At 34.8% G+C, this 26,253-nt stretch overlaps 1 protein-coding gene across 2 annotated transcripts in view; it reads right to left on the bottom strand.

Annotated features, from left to right (window-relative positions):
- Positions 1–2,159: 2,159 nt before the first annotated feature.
- The window catches only part of LOC131164956 (2-oxoisovalerate dehydrogenase subunit alpha 2, mitochondrial), a 33,976-nt gene continuing 9,882 nt past the window's right edge, over positions 2,160–26,253 (bottom strand). Inside the window, exons 2-9 of one of the 2 annotated variants that reach the window (XM_058122524.1) lie at positions 25,536–25,673; positions 25,228–25,410; positions 17,146–17,303; positions 16,932–17,031; positions 4,291–4,402; positions 4,055–4,194; positions 3,777–3,962; positions 2,160–2,538 (exon numbers count right to left, since the gene is read on the bottom strand). In XM_058122524.1, the coding sequence (XP_057978507.1) occupies positions 2,371–2,538; positions 3,777–3,962; positions 4,055–4,194; positions 4,291–4,402; positions 16,932–17,031; positions 17,146–17,303; positions 25,228–25,410; positions 25,536–25,673 (1,185 nt within the window). In that variant the 3' untranslated portion in view covers positions 2,160–2,370. The remainder of the gene's footprint in view (positions 2,539–3,776; positions 3,963–4,054; positions 4,195–4,290; positions 4,403–16,931; positions 17,032–17,145; positions 17,304–25,227; positions 25,411–25,535; positions 25,674–26,253) is intronic. The other variant, XM_058122530.1, reaches the window with a different exon arrangement.

Genomic DNA, 26,253 nt, shown 5'->3' with positions numbered 1-26,253 from the left:
AACTTTTGGTCCTCGTTACTGTGTTGAATATAGACCTCAAATGTTGACACAGCAGCATGAGCAGTGGGTGGTTTCCTCTTTCCTTTTGGTCCAGTCCAGTCGGGAGGGTCACCAAAAAGATGAAAACATTTTTCTATTATATGTCCATTGTATCCACAATGAGTGCAGTATAAAGAAGATTTTTCTATTTGTCTTTGGAAAATTTCAAAGGAACAGATGGCTGAGTATTTTGTTTAGCAATCAAAGCAAGAGTTTCATTATTGACAACATTGTTTAGTTGTCTTTGATTTTCCTCTTGAAGTAGTAAAGAAAATACTTTTGCCATACTTGGTAATGGTGAAACCATAAGCAATTGGCTTCGAATTGGAGCATATGAGTCATTTAGGCCAACCAAAAATTTTAAAACACAATCAGTTTGTTGTCTAACCAGCAAAATATCAAACAGGTTGCAGGTGCATGTTGCCATCTTTCCACAGCTGCAAGTTGGGACTGGTCTGTAATTGACATACTCATCCCATAGTGACTTGAAAGAATTAAAATATTCAGGAAATGATAAAGAGCATTGAGTAATTGATCAACAGCAAATATAACATAAAGAAGATTATTCCTTATTTCCTTAGAAATAGAATTTATTAACCATGAGAGAACTAGATTATTGGCACACAGCCAAGCAGTATGGAGAGTACACTGATTTAACAAGAGGAACAAGAATCGAACCATCAATGAATGTTGCTTTGTTTTTGACTATTAAAGCAATGGTGATTGATCGACTCCATGTGATATAGTTATCACCATTGAAGATTTCAAAAACAAGTAATGCACCAGGATTGTCACTTGGATGCAAGTAATATGGACTAAATGAATCATCCGAAGGATTGATCGTGCGATGAGAAGTATGAGAACTAATAAAATTTTCGTCAACAAAAGTCATTTCTTAAATTTCTTCAAGAAATGCAAGAAAATAAAGAAAGATTGCAAAAAAAAATAAAAAAATAAAAAAAACTTTCCTCGTAAAGAAAATCAGAGACAGAACCAGTTCAATATGCACTTGGGGACAATGCTGGCAACTCAATATAAGATCAATGTGAAGCAATGTTTTTCATTTGTAGAAAAATTAAATGCTAAACCATCAGCTTCTCTGTTTGGCTTCAGACCTCTATAAATATTCGCACAGACAAAATCAAAAGTCGTAGGCAAGACAAATGTAAAGAACAGGGAGAGATTGTGAAAGAGGAAGCATAGCTCTCAAGTTTCTTGAAACTGAGAAATAGTGCGGAAAACAAGGTGTTCTCTGATACCATGTCAAGTTTTTGTATGAATTGAAAAATACTTCTCTACATTATAAAATACAGAATATATGGTTGTATTTATACAATACAAGAAACAAGAAATAGGAAACTAACAGCTTAACTAACGATGATAACTGGTTAAAAACCATATTACCTAACCCATCTTCTCCTCTTCTAACTCAGCCTTGGATTTTAGCTCCAGTAGTTCAATCCATGAGGCAATATTCCACTAACATCCGGAGGCAGATGGAGACTTCAATCGGTCAATGTTTACTGAAGGGCAAATGAGGCTTCCATGTTTAGTGAATGGGGGCTGAAGTTCATGGCAGTGTCTTCTTTCTGCTTCACAAAAACTTTGACCGCATCTTTTGTCTCGTGTTTCACTCTTGCATTGTGTTTCAGTTAAAAAGTGAAGGGAACACAAAAAGGTGCAGAGGAAGGTAAATAGAAGCAGAGGAAATACTGAAATATGGGATAATATGGTTTGCTTTCTTTCCTTTCCTTTTTTTTTTTTTCTGTAAACAATGGTTGCCCCCTCAACTCCAAAATAGGACCTTCCCTGAATTTCCACCCTGTAAGCAAACATTAGATTCAAGAGGAATATTGTCCATGTCTTTACTAGTAGCATGACATAGGAGTTTACAATATTATCTTTGGCTGCTAGGATTTGGCATTGCGTTTTATCAATGGCGCCATTAATTGGGACAAAATGATTTCTAAGCTACCCCTCCTGCGGCAGAATATCTGTTGGACTATGGAGCCAACATCAACCCGAAGTCCTTCACCAAAGCCCAACAGAATACAACCTTCACAGGAATTTTTTTCACTACTTGCAGTTGGGGCAAGTAGTCACACGGATAAGGCAGCTAATTTTGTGAATCAAAATAATCATATGGGTTTTTCTTTTTTTTTTCACGAAAAAACATCCAGTTTCAAATGAAAAATATCAGAATCAGATCTTCTATTGCTATGACCACAGATGCTAACTGCACGACTTTATTCTGTACATTTGACTGGCCAATGCATGTTGCGCTACAAGAGAGTTCAATTTCGAGCATCATGTGAGAAACGTTATGCTGATCTAAACAGGGACATTGAGGGGATAATCTTGTGGGTGTCTGTTGATGGACTCCCTCAGCAATGTCTCCTGCTCATGGAGGTTGAACGGGGGAATATCATAAACATCTGTAAAAAGTTCGGCAATTGAAGCTTTCTCCATCTTCTCTGCAGCTTGAATTGCATGCAATAACTGTAGCAAAAGTGGCATCAGTTGGAGATGTTTTAAGAAGATTATAGGCACAAAAGACAATACAGAGATTATTTCAAAATGAGTTTTGACAGAGCATATTTTGCTACAATTTCAGCTGAAGATAAACCTCCTCCACTGCCAGCCAGAATGATATGTAGTGGCCTTATGGGCAAAGTGGGTGATATTATACGCCTTGCAATTCTCGGATATAAGATCAGTACATGCAACATAGAAGTCTCTCATTCTATAATAATTTCTTCAACATATTATGCATATTGCTATACGTTTCTCCAAAAATGATGGAAAAATGAACACTTTCATTGAAGGGCAAATGAGGTTGGGAATGTAATAATCTTGGAAATTCCTATAAGGAAAACATTCAAGTTACATCCAGAATGCGGTGTCACTGACTTTTTAATATGAATTATTTAAAGTGAATGTAAGTACTCCGAATAACTGAATTTGTCAATTCGATAGAACACTTTTTTTCCAATCCTTTACAAGATCATTCCAAACCCGTAAAGCAATTTGGTGTAATCAACGGTGAAACTGTGAGAGCTTATTAATTTCAAAAATGGCTGGCGATATCATATGGAAATTAGTGCTGTCTCTGGTAGAAGGGAAGGAAAGAAGTGATGAGAAGTTTAATGATCCAGGCTAAGCTACTGAACTACCAGTCATGATGTCTATCCTGATCATCAAATGAAATAATTCAGTCCTTCCACCCTTTCCCTTCCCATGTTTAAATGTTTTAATGGCCTGTTTATTTGTGGAAAACAATTTTATTTTATTTTATTCATAAAATTATGAAAGGCCGCCCTATTTTCCAGTTTTTCAACTTTTGTATATAAAAGCTGAAATTTTTTTACTGTTTTCAAGCTTTCCTATTAAGATGTTGAATGGCATTTTTGTAATTCAAGATAAAATGAAAAATGGAACTAATTACCACAACTAAACAGGCCATAAGGGCCTATTTGCTTGTGGAAGATTGTTTTCCTTCTCCATATCCAGTTCTCTAAAAATAAGTACAAAACTGGCACTTTATTTTTCAGTTTTCCAACGTTTGGATATAAAAGTTGGAAAACAATTTTTTTTAAAAAAAACTCTTCCAAGTTTCCTACACATATGTTGGAAGACTGAAAAATAAGGTGGTAGTTTATATTATTTGAAAAAATGAAAATACAAAATTGAAACTGTTTTCCCCAGGTTCTATAGTTTACACAAACTGGGAGCTTTACCTGCTTCCTCACACTGCTTCGAAGCATCAACTCAGCCTCTTCACTCCACCAACCATTACTTTCAAGCCACTTTCTAAATCTAGTTGCAGGATTCCGTGACATTCTCCACCATTCAATCTCATTAGCTGAGCGGTACTTGGTTGAATCATCTGATGTGGAGTGGTGCCCCACTCGATATGTTAGGGCCTGCCAATGAAAGAATTGGATCAATTGGTCAAATATCCACATATGAAGTGTACATGATTAAACAATATTCCATTCAATATGCAAAATTTTACCTCAATTAAGATAGGTTTGTGCTCATTAACAGCTATTTCACGTGCTGCAAGGACTGCGCGATACATTGCAAGAGCATCATTACCATCTACACGAATACTTCGAACCCCATAAGCTTGGCCTTTAACAACGACACCATCACCTATTAAAGAACAAAAATTCAAAATCATATTTGGATATTAACATTCTATAAATGGGAAAACTAAAAATAGGAAAATGAATAGGATGGGGGAAATACTTCGAAACTGGTCAGATACAGGGGTACTGATGGCCCACCCATTATTCCGGCAAATGAAAATGACTGGAACTTCCATGACCGCCGCAAAGTTTAATGCAGAATGAAAATCTCCCTAACATTATTAACACATTAGAAGAAAAAAGTTCAAGAGAAAGAAAAAGGAGAACCCAATTAATTGAAACAAAGAGACCTTTCAACAACTGAAGAAAACAAATCATTCCATTACAATGAAGGTCTTAAATTTTGATTTCGACTCAAATTTCGAAGCTCCAAAAGTATGGAAATTTCCATTTCGATGTCAATTTCGATTTCAATATGAAAAAATAACGGAAATCAATAGTAAAACATGGAACTCTTTTGTGAAACTCTAGAAATGGTTAACAAACCAAATAATGTAATTTCTAGGACTAATATATTACAAGTTAAATACATCTATGTTGCATATGAGATGGAAAAGTTGTAATATAATATGTGTCTCAAACATATTTGTAAGATAATAAGCATTAAATATATTTAGTTAATACAAATAAAATTCATAAATCATTTAAATATTATTTAATATACAAACAACGATAATGTAGACATGAATGGTTAAATAAAATGTTGTTGTAAGTTCATTTTTTTAAATAATTTCAAAAGCCCTCGTAATAAATTTTTTTTGATAAAAATAAAATAAATAAATTAAGAGAAATTTCACTTTAATCCTAAATCTCTCATTTGAATTCCGAGGAAATTTCATTATGTATTTAAATTTTCGATAGGTTTCGCTAAAATTTTGAAATTTTGATAAATTTTGGATGATTCATTTAGATTTTGATGAAAATTATGTAAGACAAAAATCAATTGCCATTTCGATTGCCAGGGTAACAGAAATAAAAAATTTCAACAATTTCGTGGAAATTTAAGACCATGATTATGATTCATATGGAGAAACCTATTCTAGTAAAATGGTATCACAACCACCAAAGATTGAAACTGGGTAGTAGGAGCTTGAACACTTCAGCATAAATGCTAAAGCTCCCATAAGGCGGGGTAAGGCTGTCATGGGCCGAATATTTCACACTTTGTGAAGGGTCATGCGGCACTAGCTAAAGTGCTCTTGTTCACTAAACAACTCATGAAAGCAAATGACAAGGCAGTGGTAAACATTGAAGCAACGAAATTCATAAACAAACATCTCTGTAAGCAATATGTGTTTAGCAAGAGAGGCAAGTAGGCTAAGCACAATAAATAAATAAAAACTGGTGAGTTTTACCAAACTAATGAATACTCACCCTCCCCTAAAGAGCGTTAATGTTATTTTAGACACTACAAAACATCAAATTGTCCGAAAAGATACACTCCCCATTTACACTAAGGTGGTGTTTGGTAATTGAGAACCAACTCTAAAAATCGGAATCGGAATAGTTGATTCGCATTCCTAGCGTTTGCTTTATGGTATTCTTATTCCGATTCCTATTTTGTACAGGAATGGGATTCTCCCTTTTGCTTACTTTTTGATTTCTATCTGTTACTCAGGAATTAAATCCTAATTCCTAAAAATACAATATTTCTTACCCTACTCATTATAATGCATAAATATACATATATACATGCACGTCTACATACTATAATATGATACGCATATATTGTAATATAATATTATATTAGGAGGTGGCAAACTTCTACCTTATGGTGTTAAACGATGAGGTAAACTCTTACTCTTAACTCGTTTATTAATTCTAGTGATGATTCCTTAAATGAATCCTATGATAGCATGCCATCATATACTGAATTGCAAATCAAGTTATTTAAATTACATAAAAGCATTGTTAGGATGTCCAAACAAAACACCACACTAAAAAGTGAGAATGAAATGTTAATGAAGAAATTAGAGTCAAATCACGTAGTTGAAAAAGAAAAAGACTCATACATTGCTGCACTAGAGAATAAGACTGAAAAACTATAAAAAGAACTAGAGGACTTGAAATCACAAGACACTTTTGAAAATGAGATAGATTTAAAGATCACTAGTCTGAAAAACAAGGTAGAAGATTATTCTAAAATAATCTATAACTTCCCAAGAGGAAAAGATAATTTTGACAAACTAGTTGGTTCTCAAAAGATATCTTTAGACAAGGAAGACATTGGCTTTAATGGAATAGAAAATAAGAGAAAAAAGAATCTCTAAATCGGTTATTTTGTTAAAGAATCTAAAAACTATGCCAGCACTTCTTTAAACAATGCTTACACACACACACCACATGTTTCTTATGTAAAAAGAAGGGTCATATCAAATTTGATTGCCCATTTGAAAAGAGCATGTCAAAACTAAAAAGGTGTGGAAAGTCAAAGAAACTTCTAAAACTAACCTAAAAGGACCAAAGAAAGTTTGGGTACCTAAGAAAATTACTTGAATCCTTTTGTAGGTATGTTTTAGGTCCATCCCTTCAAAAGACAAGTGGTACTTGGACAGTGGCTGCTCAAGGCATATGACGGGAGACAAGTCCAAGTTCAAATCACTAACACTAAAGCAAGGTGGACACGTCACTTTTAGAGACAACGCCAAAGGTAAAATTATCGGCATCGGCAAAGTCGGTAAGGAACCTTCCTTAATCATTGAGAATGTCTTATTAGTTGAAGGTTTAAAACATAACTTTCTTAGTATTAGTCAACTTAGTGACAAAGGATTTGACATAACCTTTAAAAAGGATAAGTGTATCGTTGAAAATGCAGAAAAACATGAAATACTTTTCATTGCAAATCGTTGTGAAAACATGTATTGCATCAACTTTGAAAACTTAGTGTGTCAAGACGTAAAATGTTTTACGGCCTTGAATTAATCTAGTTGGTGATGGCATATGAGATTAGGACATGCTAGCATGGACCTCCTATCTAAGTTAGGAAGGATTTAGTCAAGGGTTTACCCAATACTAAATTCATAAAAGACCAAATTTGTGATGCTTGCAAACTCAGGAAGCAAACCAAGACAAGCTTCAAAAAGAAGCAATATCCACTGGAAGACCATTGGAATTAATTCATCTAGATCTATTTGTCCCTACTAAAACACAAAGTTTAGGAGGAAAACAATATGCATCCATCATAGTAGATGACTACTCCAGGTTCACCTGGGTGTTATACTTAGCCTCCAAAAATGAAGTGTGTAAAATGCTTACCAACTTATGTAAGAAACTCCAAAATGAAAAGGGTTATGGTATTTTACACATACGAAGTGATAGAGGTGGAGAATTTAGAAATAAAGATGTTGAAAACTTTTGTGATGAAAATGGTATTTCACACAACTTTTCAGCACCTCGAACACCTCAACAAAATGGAGTTGTTGAGAGAAAGAACAGATCCTTACAGGAAATGGCTAGGACTATGCTAAATGAGCATAACCTACCCAAATATTTTTGGGCTGAAGCGGTAAATACTGCCTGTTACGTCATGAACAGAGTTTCCATTAGGACAAACTTGAATAAAACACCTTACAAGCTTTGGAAAGGAAAGAAACCAAACATCTCTTACTTCCATGTCTTTGGTTGTAAATATTTTGTTTTGAACGATAAAGGTAACCTAGGAAAATTTGATGCAAAATCAAATGAAGAAATTTTTCTAGGATATGCTTTAAACAGTAAAGCCTTTAGAGTATACAACAAAAGAACGATGACGATTGTAGAATCCATTCATGTTGCATTTGATGAAGCCAACCCATTCTCTTCTAAAACCTCTATTGATGATGATCCAAAGATAAGAAAAGGTTTAGAAGACTTAGCAATTCATGATAGCAAAGAAGAGAGCATTGAAATTAAACCAACCATCTTATAATGACTCTCAAAATCAAGTTGAAGTCAACAAATTTCCAAAAGAATGGAAATTCGTGAAGAACCACCTTAAGGACCAAATTATTGGTGAACTATCACGAGGGGTGTCAACTCGTTCTTCACTTGAGAACCTATGCGATCATTTAGCTATCCTATCACAAAAGGAACCTAAGAACATAAATGATGCAATCAATGATGATTCATGGGTGTTAGCTATGCAAGAAGAGCTAAATCAATTTGAAAGGAATAAAGTTTGGAAGTTAGTTCCTAGACCAGATAATCATTCACTCATTGGGACTAAATGGGTTTATAGGAATAAAAAGGATAAAAATGGCATTGTTGTCCGTAACAAGGCCAGACTAGTAGCATAAGGTTTCAATCAAGAGGAAGGGATTGATTTTGAGGAAACCTATGCACCAGTAGCCAGAATGGATGTCATTCACATGTTATTTGCCTATGCATCCCGCAAAAACTTCAAACTCTATCAAATGGATGTAAAGAGTGCATTTCTAAATGGTTTCATAAATGAAGTACATGAGAACAACCCCCAGGTTTTGAAGATTTCCATTTTCCGAACCATGTATTCAAATTTTCGAAAGCCTTATATAGGTTAAAACAAGCTCCTAGAACTTGGTAAGAAAGACTGAGCGGCTTTCTTTTAGAAAATGGATTCTCGAGAGGAAAGATAGATCATTCAAATTTATGTTGATGATATCATATTTGGTCCTACAAATGAGGATCTATGCAAAGAGTTTGCTACATTCATGCAAGATAAATTTTAGTTGAGTATTATGGACGAACTTACATATTTTCTAGGTCTTCAAATCAAGCAAGCCAAGAATGGCACATTCATAAACCAATCTAAGTACATAAAAGGCCTGCTCAAGAAATTTGATATAGAAGGTGGCAAGGCATTGGGAACACTGATGAGCACTTCCACTAATCTTGATAAGGATAAGCAAGCGAAACCGATAGATATTAAGTACTACCATTATGATTGGGAGACTGCTTTACTTGACGGCAAGTAGACCAGATATCATGTTCAGTGTTTGCATGTGTGCTAAATTTCAAGCCTCACATAAGAAATCACACCAAATAGTTGTTAAAAGGATTTTACGTTATTTGATTGGTACTACAGACTTAGGTTTATGGTATTCATAGGACACATCCTTTGAAATAATCAGCTACTCTAATGCGGACTATGCCGGGTGCAAAATTGACCGCAAGAGTACAAGTAGTACATTTCACTTCTAATGACATTCTCTGGTATCTTGGTTTTCCAAGAAACAGGAAGTGCTTCCTCGTCAAGAGAGAAAGCGCCCATAGAGGAAAGCTCGAGCAAAGTAGAGGACAGAGATGATGAGGAGTAGGATGAGAGCTCATCTAGTTGAGATCTTTGAAAATCTTTGTATCTGGTTGTAATTTAAGGGTACTTGTTTTTGTTTTTGTTATGATTCAGTTGACAACAACTTCTTTATGTATGCTTAATGATGTTAATGTATATATGTTTTATTAGCAACATTTATGAGTTCTATATTGGATCTAATGACTAAGTATGGATGTTATCTGCTGAATGATGATTATGACTTTCTACTGATGGTCATATTTTTGTGAAGTGCATGCTGATTGTTGGCAAACAGATATTTGCTTTTGCTGTTCATTTGACTGGTTGTGCTATATTGTTTAATCTTTGTTGAAATTCTTTTTGCTGATGTCCAAAGGGGGAGAATAAGCAAAATGAATAATATGTTTGTAATATTTTTGTATTTTGCATTTTCCAAAGGGGGAGAATAATAAGCAAAATAAAATTTTTTATATGACAAAATAATATTTTTGAGCGTAATGCAAAAATCATTAGAAAAAATCTTTTGAATTCTAAGTAAAAAGGGGAAGAACTTTTTGAAAAGGAGAGCATTTAATCACAATTGAGCTTGAACAAATATTTTTACATTGATTATTTTTATGTTTATGCTTATTGAGGGGGAGTCTTGTCAAGGCTACCTCATTTTGCTCTTTGTTTGTCATCATCAAAAAGGGAGAGATTGTTGGCCTAACAAGGCTTATTCTCGTTTTGATAATGACAAACTAAGGCATCTAATTGTGCTATCAAGTGTAATTTACAGCTATTATAGCTTACAAGCACAATGAACAATGTTTAAATGTAAAGACATGAAGAACACAAGTAAATGAAGAATGGCTATTGAAGAAAAGCTTGGATGAAGCTAATAAGTCTAATGTAAGTACTTCTCAATTTAGTGTTTGTCATGAAGTTTTGAAGATAATCACTTGAACTAAGATACCTTTTTTCAAATCTCGGAAAATATTTTTACAAACTCCAAATATCATTTCAAAACGGTAAAAATAAGTTTTGGAATCAAAAAGATAAAGAACATTAAATTTTAGGGTGTTCAGGCACCTGAGGCTTATGCCTAGTCAACCGAATGCAAGAATCTGAACAAACTTGTCTAGCATCAGAGAGTTCGAGCGACCAAACCTATGGTTCAATCGACCGAATGGCTACTACCATTGTTAAAATTCCAGATAGTGTTGGTTTGGACGACGGAACGTCATGTTCAGTCGACCAAACATGTTCGGGCGACCGAACTCAGAGGTCAATCGATCGAAAGGCTACTGCCAGTTTGAAATTCATAATTTTAATTGGTCCAAGCAACCAAACTACCAGTTCATTTGACCGAACCGTGCGATAACTTTCGCGGACAGCAAGATATCTTTCCGATTTTGAAAGATAATGTTTCCAAAACTTACACAAACGGTCAGAATTCAAACCTAACTATAAAAGGCTAACCCTAATTGTGTTAGGGCAAGAGAACACATTGATTTTACGATTGAAAATCTGCTGAGCGCCATTCCCCTTTGCTGAAAATATTTTCTGGTTTATACTTCAAGTTCTAAGCTTTCAACCCCAAAAAACTAAGGTAATCTCCTTGAGCTTCGCAGCAAATATTATTTTTGAGAGTATCATAGTGTTTATTCGTGTACAAATCCGCTCTATTAAGAGAATTTTTCATTGTACAAAATCAGTTATTGATTTCCTTGTAAACTGACGGTTTTGATTGTGAATCGTTGACAAGCGAGAGAGTTGTTTTTTCTTGAGAAGTGTCTCCGCCTACTAATGGAGAGAGGTGTCTCCACCTACTGAAGGAGAGAGGTGTCTCCACCTATTGAACGGAAGGATTAGTGAAATCCTCATAGCAAGTTGCTTGAGGCAAGGACATAGGCACGGTTGCCGAACCTTGTAAAAAATACTGGCGTCACTCTTTCCCTTTTCTCTTTTACTTTTCAAGTTTATTGATTTGTGAATGTTGTGTATGTTGTGAATGTACCATATTGATTTGTGAATGATTTAAATACTTATATTAATCAAACTCTGTTGTGGTAACAACTATAGGTTTGATTTAATCTGCTGAAACGTTTTGTATTGGTTCAATTATTCATTCAAGTTATTGTATTACCTATTTTGTGTGGCTGGAAATATTCTTATCAATATTAATTTGTTGCAAGAATTGTCAATAGTGTGTGATTGAATATATATTGAAATCTCAGTTTAATCTCTTTCATATTTAGGAATATCAAAAGTGGTATAGTTGTTCGCTGAAAATAGTTCTGTGGTGATTAGAGTATTTAGATCACTTGTAAAAAACAAATTAAAATGTATGCTTTTAGACTCTTTCCTCTATACAGATCGTCAACTATGTGATGTAACAGCGGCTACTAGCCTATAACAAGCTCAAAAGGACTCTTATTGGTTGTTAAGATTTTTTGACCGAAATAGAATTAAGCCACATCAAGTAGCTGCATCCAATTTTTCTAATTGGCGGTGAGCACTGATCTCTTTGAAGCAATGATTTGAAAGGCATAATTAAGGCGCACCCTGAGATGCTTTTGGCTTAAAACGCACCAAGGCGAAAGTTTAAATCCTTAAGTCCACAAAGGCGTACACCTCAGGTGAGAAGGTGTACGCCTCAATCAAAAAAGCTCGCCTTTTTACACCTCAGCTGAAAGGCATACGCATTTTGGGATTCTTGGTTTAAAACATATATTTAAAAAGCCAGAATCCAGAATGCACCTGAAACACTATCCTCCCTCTCTCCCCCACAAAGCTTCTTCTCCCCTACTCTCTCTTCGAAGCCTCCAGTCTTCTCCTCTCTCAACTATTCCTCTCAATGAAGCTTCAAATCTCTCGATGAAGCTTCTGCTCTCTCAACTATTCCTCTCTCAACGAAGCTTCTTCTCCCTCTCTGACTACTCGAAGATTGCCTCCAACGATTCGTCCAAGCTTCTCATCCATCTCCGAAGGGAAATCGAAGCTGTCGAACAGAGCTGGGAGCTATTTTGCCCCAAATTTCAAAATTTTGGGCTTAATGTAAAAATTTTGGGCCCCTCTTTTATAGTAAAAACCAATGTTTTAAAAGGCGCTTAAGCTTTTTAAATTTTAAATTTAAAAATTAATGGGAACCATTTGTAATGTTTTGGCCTATATGATATTTAAAAATTATATTTTTTCCTCCATTATTCTAAAATATTTATTATTTTTTTACTACATATAAATTAATTTTATTTATTAATTAGTTAAAAATATATAATCCCAAAATACTTATGCCTCAACACCTTAAGGCTTGCGTCTCGCCTCGCGGAGGGTAAAACGCCTCGCGTAAGCCTTCACCTTTTAAAACATCGCTTTGAAGAATAGCCCTCCGTATATCAAGTGGAAGGTCCCTCTTCAAATCACATCCCCAAAGTTTCTTTCAAAAGAAGAGGATTGTGATTTCTCCTCTTTCTCTCCTTCAAGTGGAAACCTTCTTGAAACCCACGAATATGCTTTGAAACCCTCACCTTTCCTTTACTTGGACGTGCCTTTAAGTCTCTCATAGGAGGTCTTTTTATAGACCTTTCAATGTAAGGGAGGGAAAACCCTCCTTCAGCAACCCCTTGAATCTCTTTGTCTGTCCATTTGTTAGTGGGTGGTAACTTGAAGAGATGTCAAACTGTGAACTGCGGATTCTAAAAAGTTCTGTCCAGAAGTTGTTAGTGAATCTTGTGTTCCAGTCATTGATAATATCCTAGAGAACACCTCAATACTTCACAATATATTTTAAAAACTATGCTACCACCTCTGTCGAACAGTACTTATGTAGGTTTGAAAGTACCCTACTTCAAAAACTTGTCTATAACCACAAGTATATTTTCTGCATCTACCACTCTAGGCAGGCTGGTGATGAAGTCAAGTGAGACACACTCCCACAATCTGCTTGGTACTTGAAGGGGCTTCAATAGCCCTACAGTTTTTTTCTACGCCAGCTTTGTCTTGCTGCCAAGTTTGGGTTTACTCAACCACATCATCACACATGTGTAGCTAGTAATACCTCTGCTTCAGTAAATGTCCTACTCACATAGTGTCATCATAGTCTTGAAAGCAATGTCTCCCTCAAATCTCTAGCTCGAGGCACAAAGAGTTGGTTACCATGTGTCATCAACAATTCATCTTCTAACCAAAATTGGCGTGCTTTGCCTTCTTTTGTTAATTTCATGAGGTTTTAGGCAACTAGATCTTTGGCAAGGTTCTCCTTAATGCGCTTCCACATTCTCATGGTAACCTTACTTAATTAAGCATGTTACCATCTGTAAAGCTACAAGCTCAACCTTCCTGCTAGGTGCATCTAGGACTTTGTTCATCTGCCCCATCTAGTGCTCAAATATGAAATCAAACACTATCAGGAACTCCTACCAATCATACCTGCTTAGGGGATAACATTGGTTGTGTAAAGAAGTGACTAACAACCAAGTTATTTGTTTTCACCACAAACTTCGAATCAAGTAGGTAATGTCACCACACGTGAAGACAATGCATCATCGCTAACATCTCTTTCTCTTGAGTTGTGTACGCTTGGCTTCAATAAGCTTATGGCTCTGGTACGCAACAAGATGCCCATCTTGTAACAAGACTCCCCCAAGGGCACAATGTGATGCATCTATTTGTATTTCAAAGGGTTTCATGATGTCTAGAAGAGCAAGTACTGGATCTTGCATCATGGAATCCGTCAAGTTGTCAAAGGCTCCCTGCCACTTCTCTATCCAATTCCATTCATGACCCTTCTTCGGTAATTCTACCAGAAGAGCAATTCTCCTCGAGTACCCCTTTATGAACGTTTTGTAATAGTTGGCAAGTCCAAGAAAAGAACGCAGCTTCTTTACTATCATTGGGATCTTCCAATCTTGCACAGCTTTCACCTTCTCCATATCCATCCAAATATGATCTTACTCAATCACATGGCCAAGGATTTAATGCTCCACTGAGCAAAAAAGCACTACCCTCTCTTCAAATACAGACTGTTCTCTTTCATCCTATCGAACACCTTCTATAGATGCTCTTTATGTTCCTTTAAAGTGAAACTGTAAACAACAACATCATCTAAGTATACCACAACAAACTTGTCAAGGTACTCATGAAATACCTAGTTCATCAAGGTGCAAAATATCGCTCATTAGTCAACCGAAATGGCATCACCAAAAAATGATATTCCCTATCGTGTCACACAAGTCATTTTGCCTTAGTCTCCTTCAAGAATTCCATCCAAGAATCACTTGATATTCATCCAACGGCACAGCTATGAAATTCGCATGTCCTGCCCATTACTTAAGTTTCACAGTCACTTGTTTGGCTACTCCTAGAGTGGGCTGAGTTGTGGAGTTAACCGCTTTCATGCATCCTAAATCCTTCTCTAAGGATAACTTGAGTCTCTACGCTTTTGCCTGTGAAAAAGTATTACAAGTAGCCCCGATATGAACCATAGCACAAGTGTTCTTCCCATTGATCCGTAGATCCAAAAACATTAACCCTTTAGCCTGGGTAATTTTTGTCTCTTTCGCCCGCCTCTCCAACACATTCGCTAACCGCATTGCACCCATCCTCAAAGTTTCCTCCTCATCCTCATCATCTTTTAGTCCCTCTTTGCAATGGAAGCTTGTAAGACATTGTCCATGACTTATGAAGGTACTTGGCAACTATGTGAGGGCCTCAACATAAGAAGCATGTCATCTTGCCCTTAGAAAGACTTGGCTTGCCCTTGTTGAAAGACTTTCCGTTGTTTCCACCTATGCCACTCTCTTTGGGCATTGTGGAACTCTCTCCAACATAGTTAGTCAAGCATTCCACAGTAGCTTGTGCAATAGGCGAGTCTTAAACTCTATCAATGAAGTTTTGTCATTGTTTATGATTTCAACCTCTCAAGAAAACAGAACAACTTATCTTTCTTCGACATGTTTCAGTATCCAACATTAAAACACAAAATTGTTTCACATACTCCCTAATTGATCCATTGTGCTTAAGGTCTCTCAATTTACGACGAGCAATATACTCAACATTCTCAAGAAATAATTGGGCCTTGAGCTCTCTTTTCAAGTATACCCACAAATCAACTACACAATGTCCATTCTCAATTTCATTGTACTAGATATGCCACCACAGCTTAGCATCACCAAGTACATTGTTGTAACGGTTACTTTCACTTGTTCTAAGTTTGTACTCATCACACAAAAGTATTGCTCCATATCAAATAAGAATTTTTCTAACTCCTTAGCATCACGGGCACCCCCAAATGTTTTGTGTTCTAGCACCCTAGTTCCTCTATACTCCATAACATTGGAGTTTCCTATAACAAGAACCATCAGGTTCATCTTTGCAGTCAAATTTGCCATCTGAGCCTGCAAAGTTTCTACTATATGGTGGAGATCCTCTGATATTTCCATCATGGAATTCTATTAATGTTTTTGTATCCCTCCAACCTGTGCCTCTAGCGCTTCAATCCTCTCGGTACTAGTTGGCATGGTCTCTTACCAATGCTTAACACAATCCCACAACGAAGGAAACTAAATTCACATAGCAAATAACTAGGCTCTAATACCAATTTCCATAGGTTGAATATTTCACACCCTATGAAGGGTCGTGTGGCACTAGCTAAAGCACTCTTGTTTAACTAGTTAGCCAAAGATTACGGGGGTGTACCAACAGAACACATTCATAGCAGTTGAATGTAAAGTTAACGGAAGAAGTTAACAATTCATGAAAGAAAATGGCAAGCAAGTAGTAAACATTGAAGCAACATAATTCATTAGAAACACCTCCATAAGCAACATATGTTTAGTGAGGGAGGAAAGTAGGCTAAACATGGTTAGCAAAATCTAGTGAGTTGTAAAATATTTATGAACACTCGCCCTCTCCTAAAGAGGTTTATATGCTATTTTAGCTCTAGCACTAGGAAACATCAAATAGTCCAAGTTGCCACACTCCCCTTTTACACTAAGTCTTACACCTACTCAAAACATAAAAGTCATAATAGTATTTACATGATAGTAACCTATTCCATGCACACAAGACAAGCAGTCACATGCAAGCATAATGCCTTGAACAAGCTTGACTTGTGACACTAAGGCAGGTCATTAGCCTGGCTTGTGACACTAAGGCAAGACATTTTCCAAAGCTAACAACCTTTGTATAGGCCAATCTTCATCATTGGATGCCACTATCTCTTCAGTGTTCTCCAAATGACCAAAAAATGGCATTATTGCAATCAGAAAAGATTTTGACACTCAAATCATAAGAGCAAGGCAAAAATCTTATATCTAAAATCATAAAAATGATCTCACACAAGCAACGAGATAGTCATTCCAACTAAAATGTAATACAAAACTGACTAATGTAAACATGTAAACAAAAAAAACAGATGGATTCAATTCCATAAGGTGTCCAAATGGCCCTAGATTTTATTAAATCAAGAAAAAAATAATGAAGTTATGCAATTAATATTGAGTAATAATCACCTCACTTGTTCCACCATCACCAAAATATGTGACCGCACATGCATCTTTTCCATCCATTTTCAAAGAATATGCAGCACCAACAGCATGAGGAATTTGCGTACTAAGAAGAAAAAGCAAGAAAAATATTTGCAATTGGTTTCCTCATGTTTCTTACTAAAAAACATATAAAGAAATTATGTAAAAAAACAATTTCCAAAATTCACATAGTTCATACGCAATGGTCGATGATATAGTGAAGTAATTGTGCTTGTTAGATCCATAGTGGACTGGCATCTGCCTTCCTTTCCCAAGATCATCTTTGTTTCCAAAGCATTGGTTTGCAAATTCGACTAATGTAAAACCGCGCCATAATAGAACTCCTGGCTCCCTGTACTGCAAGAAAATAGTTCATGTTAATGACCACGCAATAGAAGAAATCCATCACTTTTATGTCCTTTGGAAGGTAGAATCAGAATTTGGTTGGATATTTGGAGTTAGGTGATGTTGGTATTTACTCGGCTGACAAATATTATATGTGAATATACTATATGCATGTACATGTATATGAAAATAAATACATGCACACATACAAACATGCATTATCCATAGACATACAATCATATGGCCTGCCAAAGACAAATTTTCTAAATACTAGCTAGGGTTTTACACTTCACTTTGAGAAAAATTTCCTTAAAATAAAATTGGAATAATTTTCAAAAACCTCCTTCTCTCTAAGGTCGGATAAGTTGTAAATAGTAAGTCTTATTCCCATAATTCTTTATTTCGAAATCAACTCAATAAAAAAGGCCACAAAACAACTGGAGAAGGGTACAAGTTCTTTTTTACTCAATAGAGAAAACCCAAGCCAATTATTAGTTAACTAGTGCCTTCAAGGTAACTTTGTCACAAGGACAATTGAGCAAGGACTAGGTTGTCAGAACATCACTTTTAAAAGAAGTAATTTTCTACCAAAAATTGGCCGAACTAGTTAACCACTTCTATTGGGTTGAGCATTTTCTATGTGGCCAGTCAACTGCCTTATATAACTGGTTAGTTGCCACCACCACTTCAATCAAGTTCATTTGTTTCCTACGAAATTATGAAACTAGGTCATATCATAACTCATAACCATGATTAAAAGAATATGTCGTCTATTGTCAAAATTTACCTCAATACATTCTTATAGAACCAACATTAATGATCCACAAGCTATCCAAGTTCATTTCCATGAACAACATATGAAGATCTTACAAACTCCAATCCGAAGTTTTTTCCCCTCCTCCAATGCCAATGCACAACAAATAAAGATCTTACAAGAACTTCAATTAAAACTCGATTGTGTTCTATGAAGCTCTACATGTACTTAGTTACAACCATCCCCATTTCCCAATGGAGGCATAAACTAGCATTCAAAATCTCACCTTTTAGCAAGAAATGAGTTCAAATAAAATAAAACAAACACCATTCTTTCATATTTCAGGATCAAATCAAGTGTGCAAATTTTGCATTTATTTGGAAGTGTTCCAAGCTACTTTCATACTCCTACAGTCCATCTTTCACAAATGCATTTGCCATTGGTCGTGTCCTAAAGGTAAACCGTCAGAAAATTCTATAAAATATCATGAAGAAAAAGATATCAATTTATTTCTCATGGGAAAGCTAGAAATCAAGGTGTGATTACTTACTCCTCTCTTTAATAAACTCAAACTTTATTTTATTCAATTTAAATGAGTTTTGTCCCCAAAAAGTATTGATAACAAAGATATCGTTGAGAGTCTTGAGGCTTCAGTCATTCCACAGCAACTTGGCATTAAATTTCCAATTGGAATTGCATACTTCCAAAGCTCATCGATTAGTTGGTCAATGATCCTTTAGCAAGTAGCTTGACTGTTGTAAAATACAATTATAGATGTTACAACCGAAAATTAGTTATTTTGGAAAATGAGTTGGATATCAAAAGACTACTACAACATTGTAATGAAATGATTCTTGAAATTTGAATGGATCCTGTTAACTTAAAAAAAACAAACAAGATGAGAGAGAGAGAGAGAGAGAGTGCACAAAATGGGGCTTAGTATATAAAAGTAAATGCTGGCCACTAATGAAAATGAAATAAGATGAGAGTGAATGAGAGAATAAGGGATGGGTAGTCTGGATGGATCATGGTTTTAAAAATAAGCCATCACCATTACATAATGATTTTGTTCCGTCTAGTATCATTACAAGAGAATACCTCATAAGTCCTAAGCCACATCCATGTATCCTATAGGATGCAGGAGCAACATCAATGATCAGCAACCATGAGGTATAGAAGGGAGGAAAGCAGAAGAAGGAAGAGAGAAGAGAGGAGAAAGGAGATACAAGGGGAGAACAGGGAACACACACACTCTTTCTCAATTCAATTTTAACAACCACCTTCTACATGGCTTTCACACACTGTTTATTAGAAAGCCTCTTAACACATGAAATTACACATCCATAAAACTAGATGAAATTACAAACAAATCCTAAAATACACAAATATTACAAACAAGCCCCCCAAATACAGAGTCCTACACAAATTAAACTAAACGCACATAGTATAATTAATTAAACACAAAAATTCTTGTCCGATTCTTCTCCATGACTAGGGTCAACCTATAGTTTGGCTTCTTGTCCTATGCCAAGTCTCCCCCAGTTAGAAAAATTCAGCATCAAATTTTGAAATGAGGCTTTAGTATTTGATCCATGCCTCTTATTCTTTGATTAGTTGTTTATGCTTTATGTGACTATGGTATGAAGTATGAAACATGAAAAATATGTTCCATTCTTCATGTTTCATTATTTTATGATTTCTTAGTTTAGATTAGATTTATACTCAATGCAATGGTGTCTGCAACAGATAGAAGAATGTTCTCCCTTTAGCGACAAAAGAACCAATATCAACATGTTTAGCATACGCTATGTGTAATTTGATTTTAAATTTTGGTAATAATCATTTAAGACATTAGCGTGCAAGATTTTGGGTCAAAACATGTGAAACTATAAGATTTAATAAGTTTGCTAATCTTATAAACAAATTCATGAATGTGGCATCCACTGCGCATTACTTAGCATCTGAAATGACCATGACTGCTACAACACAATCAGTATCGTTACATGGATTGCCAGCGTTTCATCAAACAATTGGATGGGAAAATGCATCGACAGAGTTGGAGTGCAGAAGTAGGGATTGTATCTCCTGAGCCTAAAGCCCTAGGAAAGCCTTGTGTGAGGACAAGGTTAGGGCTAAGCCACAAATTAGCCCATGGTATGTCTTCAAGACTCCACTATAACTCATAAATGCACTCACAAATGATCAGAATAATGATGAAAACTTGAACAAAAAACTTAAGGTGCAAGAAATCTGACCATTGGCTTGGAATTATAAAAGTACGAAGAAAAGTTTCATTCTTATGATTTCACATTTATTTTTTTTTGTAAAAATAAGGAATTTGGGATTCCTGAGCTATGCCTTCTTGTCAAGGTCAAGCCATGGAGGAGACCAATATCAAGGTTTGCGTTAAAGTTTGTCTTTAGGATGATCCCTTGTGAATATCGAAATTAACTTTGGATAATTTGACCATTATTGACTGGTTCGTAAAACTAAAGCCATGTTATATTGCAAGTTCATTTGGAAAAACAATGTGCGTGATAAAAACTAGAGAGCAGTGTAAATATTTACTGTATAAACATGTCAGCTTATGCGTGTTAATGTAGTTATTAGCTAAACTAGTGTATAACTGGATGGTTTTCTGCAAAATTGAACTTTAGATATAAGCTCACATTTAATATCTAATAATCAATTAATTTTTTAAATTTCATTTATAACAATTGAATATGTTTAGGATAATTGTAGAACACATATTGCACCATGTACAACATACTTGTCTTGATGTATTTTACTTACAATATTTTAACTCTAAATCTTGCATTATAAAGTCCATTAACACTTTTTGAAGTTCAATTTTTAAAAAACAAAAAAAAAATTCATGATTCACCACTAAATTTTCCATCATTTTTAAAAATCAAAATAAAAATTGACCTTGGAATTTCCATGTTTCTGAGGTCTCAAAATTTTAGTTGAAATCCAAATTTAGAACCTTGACTTTTTAATCTATCAAGCATATGAAAGCTATATCAAATGGGACCAAAGAGCACAAAAACTTTGGTCAATTTGCCTAGCTAAAGTGGCCAACCAGCCCGATGAACATAGTTTGTTTCCAAGGGGATTAGGATGTTAAAATCAAGTTACTATGTAGGATTCCTAGCGGATTTAAACATGATTGAACAAGAATCCTACAATTCAACCATGTAAAAGAATACCAAAAAATACATTATATCTAACATTTTTGTAAATTTCAATAAAACTAACCTAAAGCATTGTCTCGAAAGTACTAACAATTAAAAAAATCACTAGCAAATTAGCTCCATAGCCAATCAAGGTTCAAATCATTGCATGTCTAACACAATGAACCAAATCTTTGATGAAAAGGAATATATATTCGTAAAATAAAGAAACATAATTTTTAACACAAATCAATTAATTAAAACCTAAAAGCTGATTTAGCAAACAAATAACAAAAATCAAACTCTCACGCAAGCTCTTCAACATGCCATCATCCAAACCATATTTTTGCTTCTTCAATATCATTGAGAATTTGAGATCATCATCAGTGTCTTCTTTAAGTGCCCACTGCTAAAACAATAAAATCATCACAGTCGGTCCCACACTTGAGTCAAGGAAGAGAGTTGCATTAGGTAACTAACAACAAGCGCAAAACTTGTCAGATCTCTATGGTATGAATTCTTATCGATTATGCATTGGGATGCCCCCTACAAGCGATGCATTATACTTATACCGCTCAAGAGTAGCAAAAAATGGGCAAGGGTGGGTTAGGTTGTCGCCTTGAAGCGACGTGCCATGTTGGCGCCCAAGTACTATTTGATTATGCGAGGGTTCCCACATCATTCTACACATGGGCGGGTAAAGAAGTTAGCTCAAGAGATTAGGGTTAGATTAGCAACATCAAATATTGGGACACACATGGGCAAATTAAGTAAGGGAGAAAGCTAAAATAATTTGAAAAATTAGGATTTAAACTTTGGTACATTGGGAAAAAAAAAAAAAACAACATAAGAATAGGGTAGGAAACATCGTAGACAAAGTGCTAAAAGATAAGTGTAATAGAAGTTTAAAAAAAAAATACAGAATAAAATCATAAAAATCAAGATAGTCTTAGGACAAGAGATAATAAATGTCATTAATGATTATGCTCCTTAGATAGGCTTAGAAGAAAACCTTAAAAGATAATTTTGGGAAGATATGGGTAGCAGTATACAACAGATATCAAGGATAGAGAAAATATTTATAGGAGTCAATTTGAATGGACACATTGGAAAGGACAAAAAAGGCTATGAGAGGATAGAAGGACATGGATAAAGAGATAAAAAAACAAATGAGTTTAGTGATATAATCTTAGACAATGCCCATGTCATATGATCTTATTACAATGAATACATGCTTTGAGAAGGGAAAAAAAGCAAGGACTTAGGTAATGTAAAATGTATAAAAAATGAGGATTATTACGTCTTGATTAAAGAAGACGACATAAAAGAGAGATGGAAAAGTTACTTTAATAAGTTCTTTAATGAAAACCAAGTAGAAGGCTTAAAGTTAGAACTGACAAATGAGGAAAAAACTAAAAAAAAAATTAGATTTGTTCGCAAAATTAGAGTTAATGAAATAAGTTTGCATTTAAAAAAAAAAATGAAAAATGGAAAAGGTATAGGACTAGATGACATCCCAACTGAAATTTGGAAATACGTAGGTGAAAATGGAGTTATGTGATCAACTACTTCATTTAGCATAATTATAGAAACTACAAAAATGTCAAATGAAAAGAGGAACAACATTTTAATACCTATATACAAAAAATAAAGGAGATATTCAAATTATGGAATTAAACTTATGAGTCATACAATGAAACTATCGAAAAGTGTAATTGAAGAAAGAATAAGATTAGAATGAGGGACTCAGAAAACAATTTGGTTTTATGCCTAGGAGATTGATCACAAAAGCCATATATCTTTTAAGAAGATAAATAAAAAAGTTTAGGAAAAATAAGAGGGACTTGCATATAATTTATATTGACCTAGAGAAAGCCTAAGGTAGAGCACCTAGGGAAGTTCTATGCTGGGTTTTAGATTTTAAAAAATAAAATAAAATAAATAAAAAGAGAGAGAGGAGTATGTAGTAGGTATGCTAATATCATTGAGGATATAGAAAATAAAGTAATGACTAGCATTAGGACTATAGGTGGAGAGTCTAGGGAATTTCCAATCACAATAGATGTACATCAAGGATCTATTTTGGGCACTTATCTTTTTGCACCGGTGATTGATAACTTACTACGATTATTCTAAATGAGGTTCTATGGTATATGTTATTAGCAAATGATATTTTCTTTATTGATGAAACTAGGGTGAACTAGAATTTAAGTTAGAATCGGAGAGAAATTTTTGAATCTAGAGGTTTTAGGATAAGTATAGGACAGAATATATGAAATGCAATCTCATTGGTAGGAGGAATATTGAAGAAAATATTAAACTTGATGGTCAAGAAATTAATGACAACTAATATTCGATATCTAGGTATGCAAGCTAAAGGAGAAATTGAAGCTGATGTTATACATAGAGTTAAAGCAAGGTGGGTAACGGAGAAGTGTTTCAGACGTGTTGTGTGATCATAGAATACCCTCAAAAATTAAAAGTAATATAGGAAGGCTTAAAACCAGCTATGTTATATGGATCAAACTATTGGGCAACTAATAAACAACATATATAAAAAGTAAAAGTTACTTAAATGAGAATACTAAGATGGATGAGTAGCATAACGCTAAAAACTAAATTAAGGAACGAACATCATGGTAGGTTAGGCATACCACTTGTAGAAGATAAGATAAGAAAGAAATGGCTCAGATGGTTTGGGCACGAGTAGTGTAGGCCAAAATTGAGGAGTGAGCTACTCATTGATAGTAGCAGTAGAGTGGGTAAAGGTAGACATAAAATAACTTGGAATGAGATAGTAAAGGTTTAATAGCTCTTAAGTTGTCAAAAGAAACTGCCCACGATCGTGTAAATTAGCGGAAAAGGATTCATGTAGCCAACCCCACCTAGTGGGACGTAAGGCTTGGTTTGTTACTACATATAGTCATCATAATTGTCGCCATCATCATTGTCAATTTTACTTATGTATTAAATTCATCTTCATCCTCAATCTTAACATCCATATTTGAATCACCTATTAAACAATAATGAACTAAAAATATTTTTAAGACATCGTAATTTGGGTAAAATTAAATGAACAAAATCAACTCATAGCTCGAATCTTTCTCAAAGACAAGTTGAATAGGATGAACACCAATTCTATATTAGTTTATTGTAGATTCTATAATCCCTAAAACAATCCTACAAATAGCAAATCCAAAAAATGAACCTATTACACTCCTATAAACTTACAATTTTATACTATGGCTGGATTATTTTAGCTACATAGGTTGAGCAGATCATATAATCCTACAATCTGGGTTAAAAATTCAACAACTATGGAGAGAGGAGAGAAGGGAAGGTTCTCTTCCCTTTTATGTTAGTCAATGAAACAAAAAAGGATCATTTTTTATGTGGATCTCATAATACTAAAATAACAAAATGCGCCATTGTATCTCTCTTTCTAATTTTTCTTCCAATTCTCCCAATTGAGGAGGACAGAATTTTGGGCATCCAAGACAAAGGAATTCCCTTCCATTCTTCTCGCCTTACATGCTCAAACAAAGGAATTCGTCTGTTACATTTCTTTTCCTCCCCTCCAAATCTCTCAAACCAAACAAAGTGCAAAGTTGGAAAAGGCTGACCTATTTTTAAGTGGGTTTCCCTACAAGTCTCTATAATTATTTAACCAATTTTCGTATGACTAGACTTTGCAAAATAAATAAATAAACAAATAAACTGAAATAGTCTCATACGTAATCAAATCCTCTGTACAATGACTAGGTTTAGATGAGAGTATGATTTTTGACATAGATCTCTCAAATGCATTGACCACCCTAGGTTTGAGAGCATGGAATACGCACATTGGATTTGGATTTGAGTAAAAAGTAGAGCAAAAAATTTGAACTGAGTTTTTTTCCAAATCTACAAAAAACCAAATCCAAGCCCCCAAAATACAATCCCAACCACTAACTGGACAAGTCATATATATGTATGTATATGTATATATTGCATGTGTGTGGTGATGTACCTGAGGGAAGACCAGGTCATCAGCATTGAGAGCAGCTGCTGATGCAACATTAATGGCCTCTTCTCCAATGGTGGTGACATAAAAAGAAATTCTTCCTTGTCTCTGGGCTTCATAGAAAATGGAATCCATTATTTGAAGTGTGACCATTGCGGTGTACATTTTTACAGCAACTTCTTTGCTGACCTGATTAAAATGGTATCCTAGAAGAATTTATCATATTGGATTTACATTTTTTTAAGAAGTGGAGATGGCAAGAGGAACTCATTATTTCTCCATCCACAAAGATATAGGGGATGGCAAGGGAATACCTGTATAAAATTGTCACCAATGACTGGATTTCCATTGTCATCAAGGATACGGTAGCAATGTGTTCGCTTCTCAGTGGATTCAGGTATGAACCTCATTTCAGAAGTTAAAGTAACCACTCCCCCTGGAAAATCCAAGACCTGCCATGATGGTGCTAGAGTCAGGATTCGCATAAGTAATTACCTATAGATATAGCGAAACTCCAAACCTATACATATACCACCACCAACTAACGCACGGTATATTAGTCTTTGAAGCCATACATATAAACAGGACAGTTAAGTTTGTTACTAAAGCACAAATCTAGAAACATAATTATATGCATCCAGCCCTTTATTAAAAAGCAAATATAATTATATGAAAAATAAATATGGATACACAATTTCTAAAATAGTACCATATTTTGGCATGTCAATACAACCCACCGTATGAAGCATTTTATTAAAAAAAAAAAACTTTATAAAAATATGAACAAAAAAAAAAAAACAAAAGAAAGAAAGAAAGATAATACTAGATAAATACATAAGTAAAAAAATCACTATATACACGATGCACTTGAAAATTGAATGAGGAATCATGATCAACTAGGAAATTCAAGAAGGATATCTTTGCTGATTTCAAAGAGTACAGTACTTCAAGTTCAGTTTTTAGTCAATTATCAAACTGCATCAGATTATGTTATAAATGTGTATATATATATATATATATATAATTAGGAAT

This window comes from Malania oleifera, chromosome 1 (genome assembly GCF_029873635.1).
Source record: "Malania oleifera isolate guangnan ecotype guangnan chromosome 1, ASM2987363v1, whole genome shotgun sequence".
NCBI classification, from domain to species: Eukaryota; Viridiplantae; Streptophyta; class Magnoliopsida; order Santalales; family Ximeniaceae; genus Malania; species Malania oleifera.
Note: the sequence above shows the minus strand (reverse complement) of the source record. Positions and strands in the feature narration are given on the sequence as shown.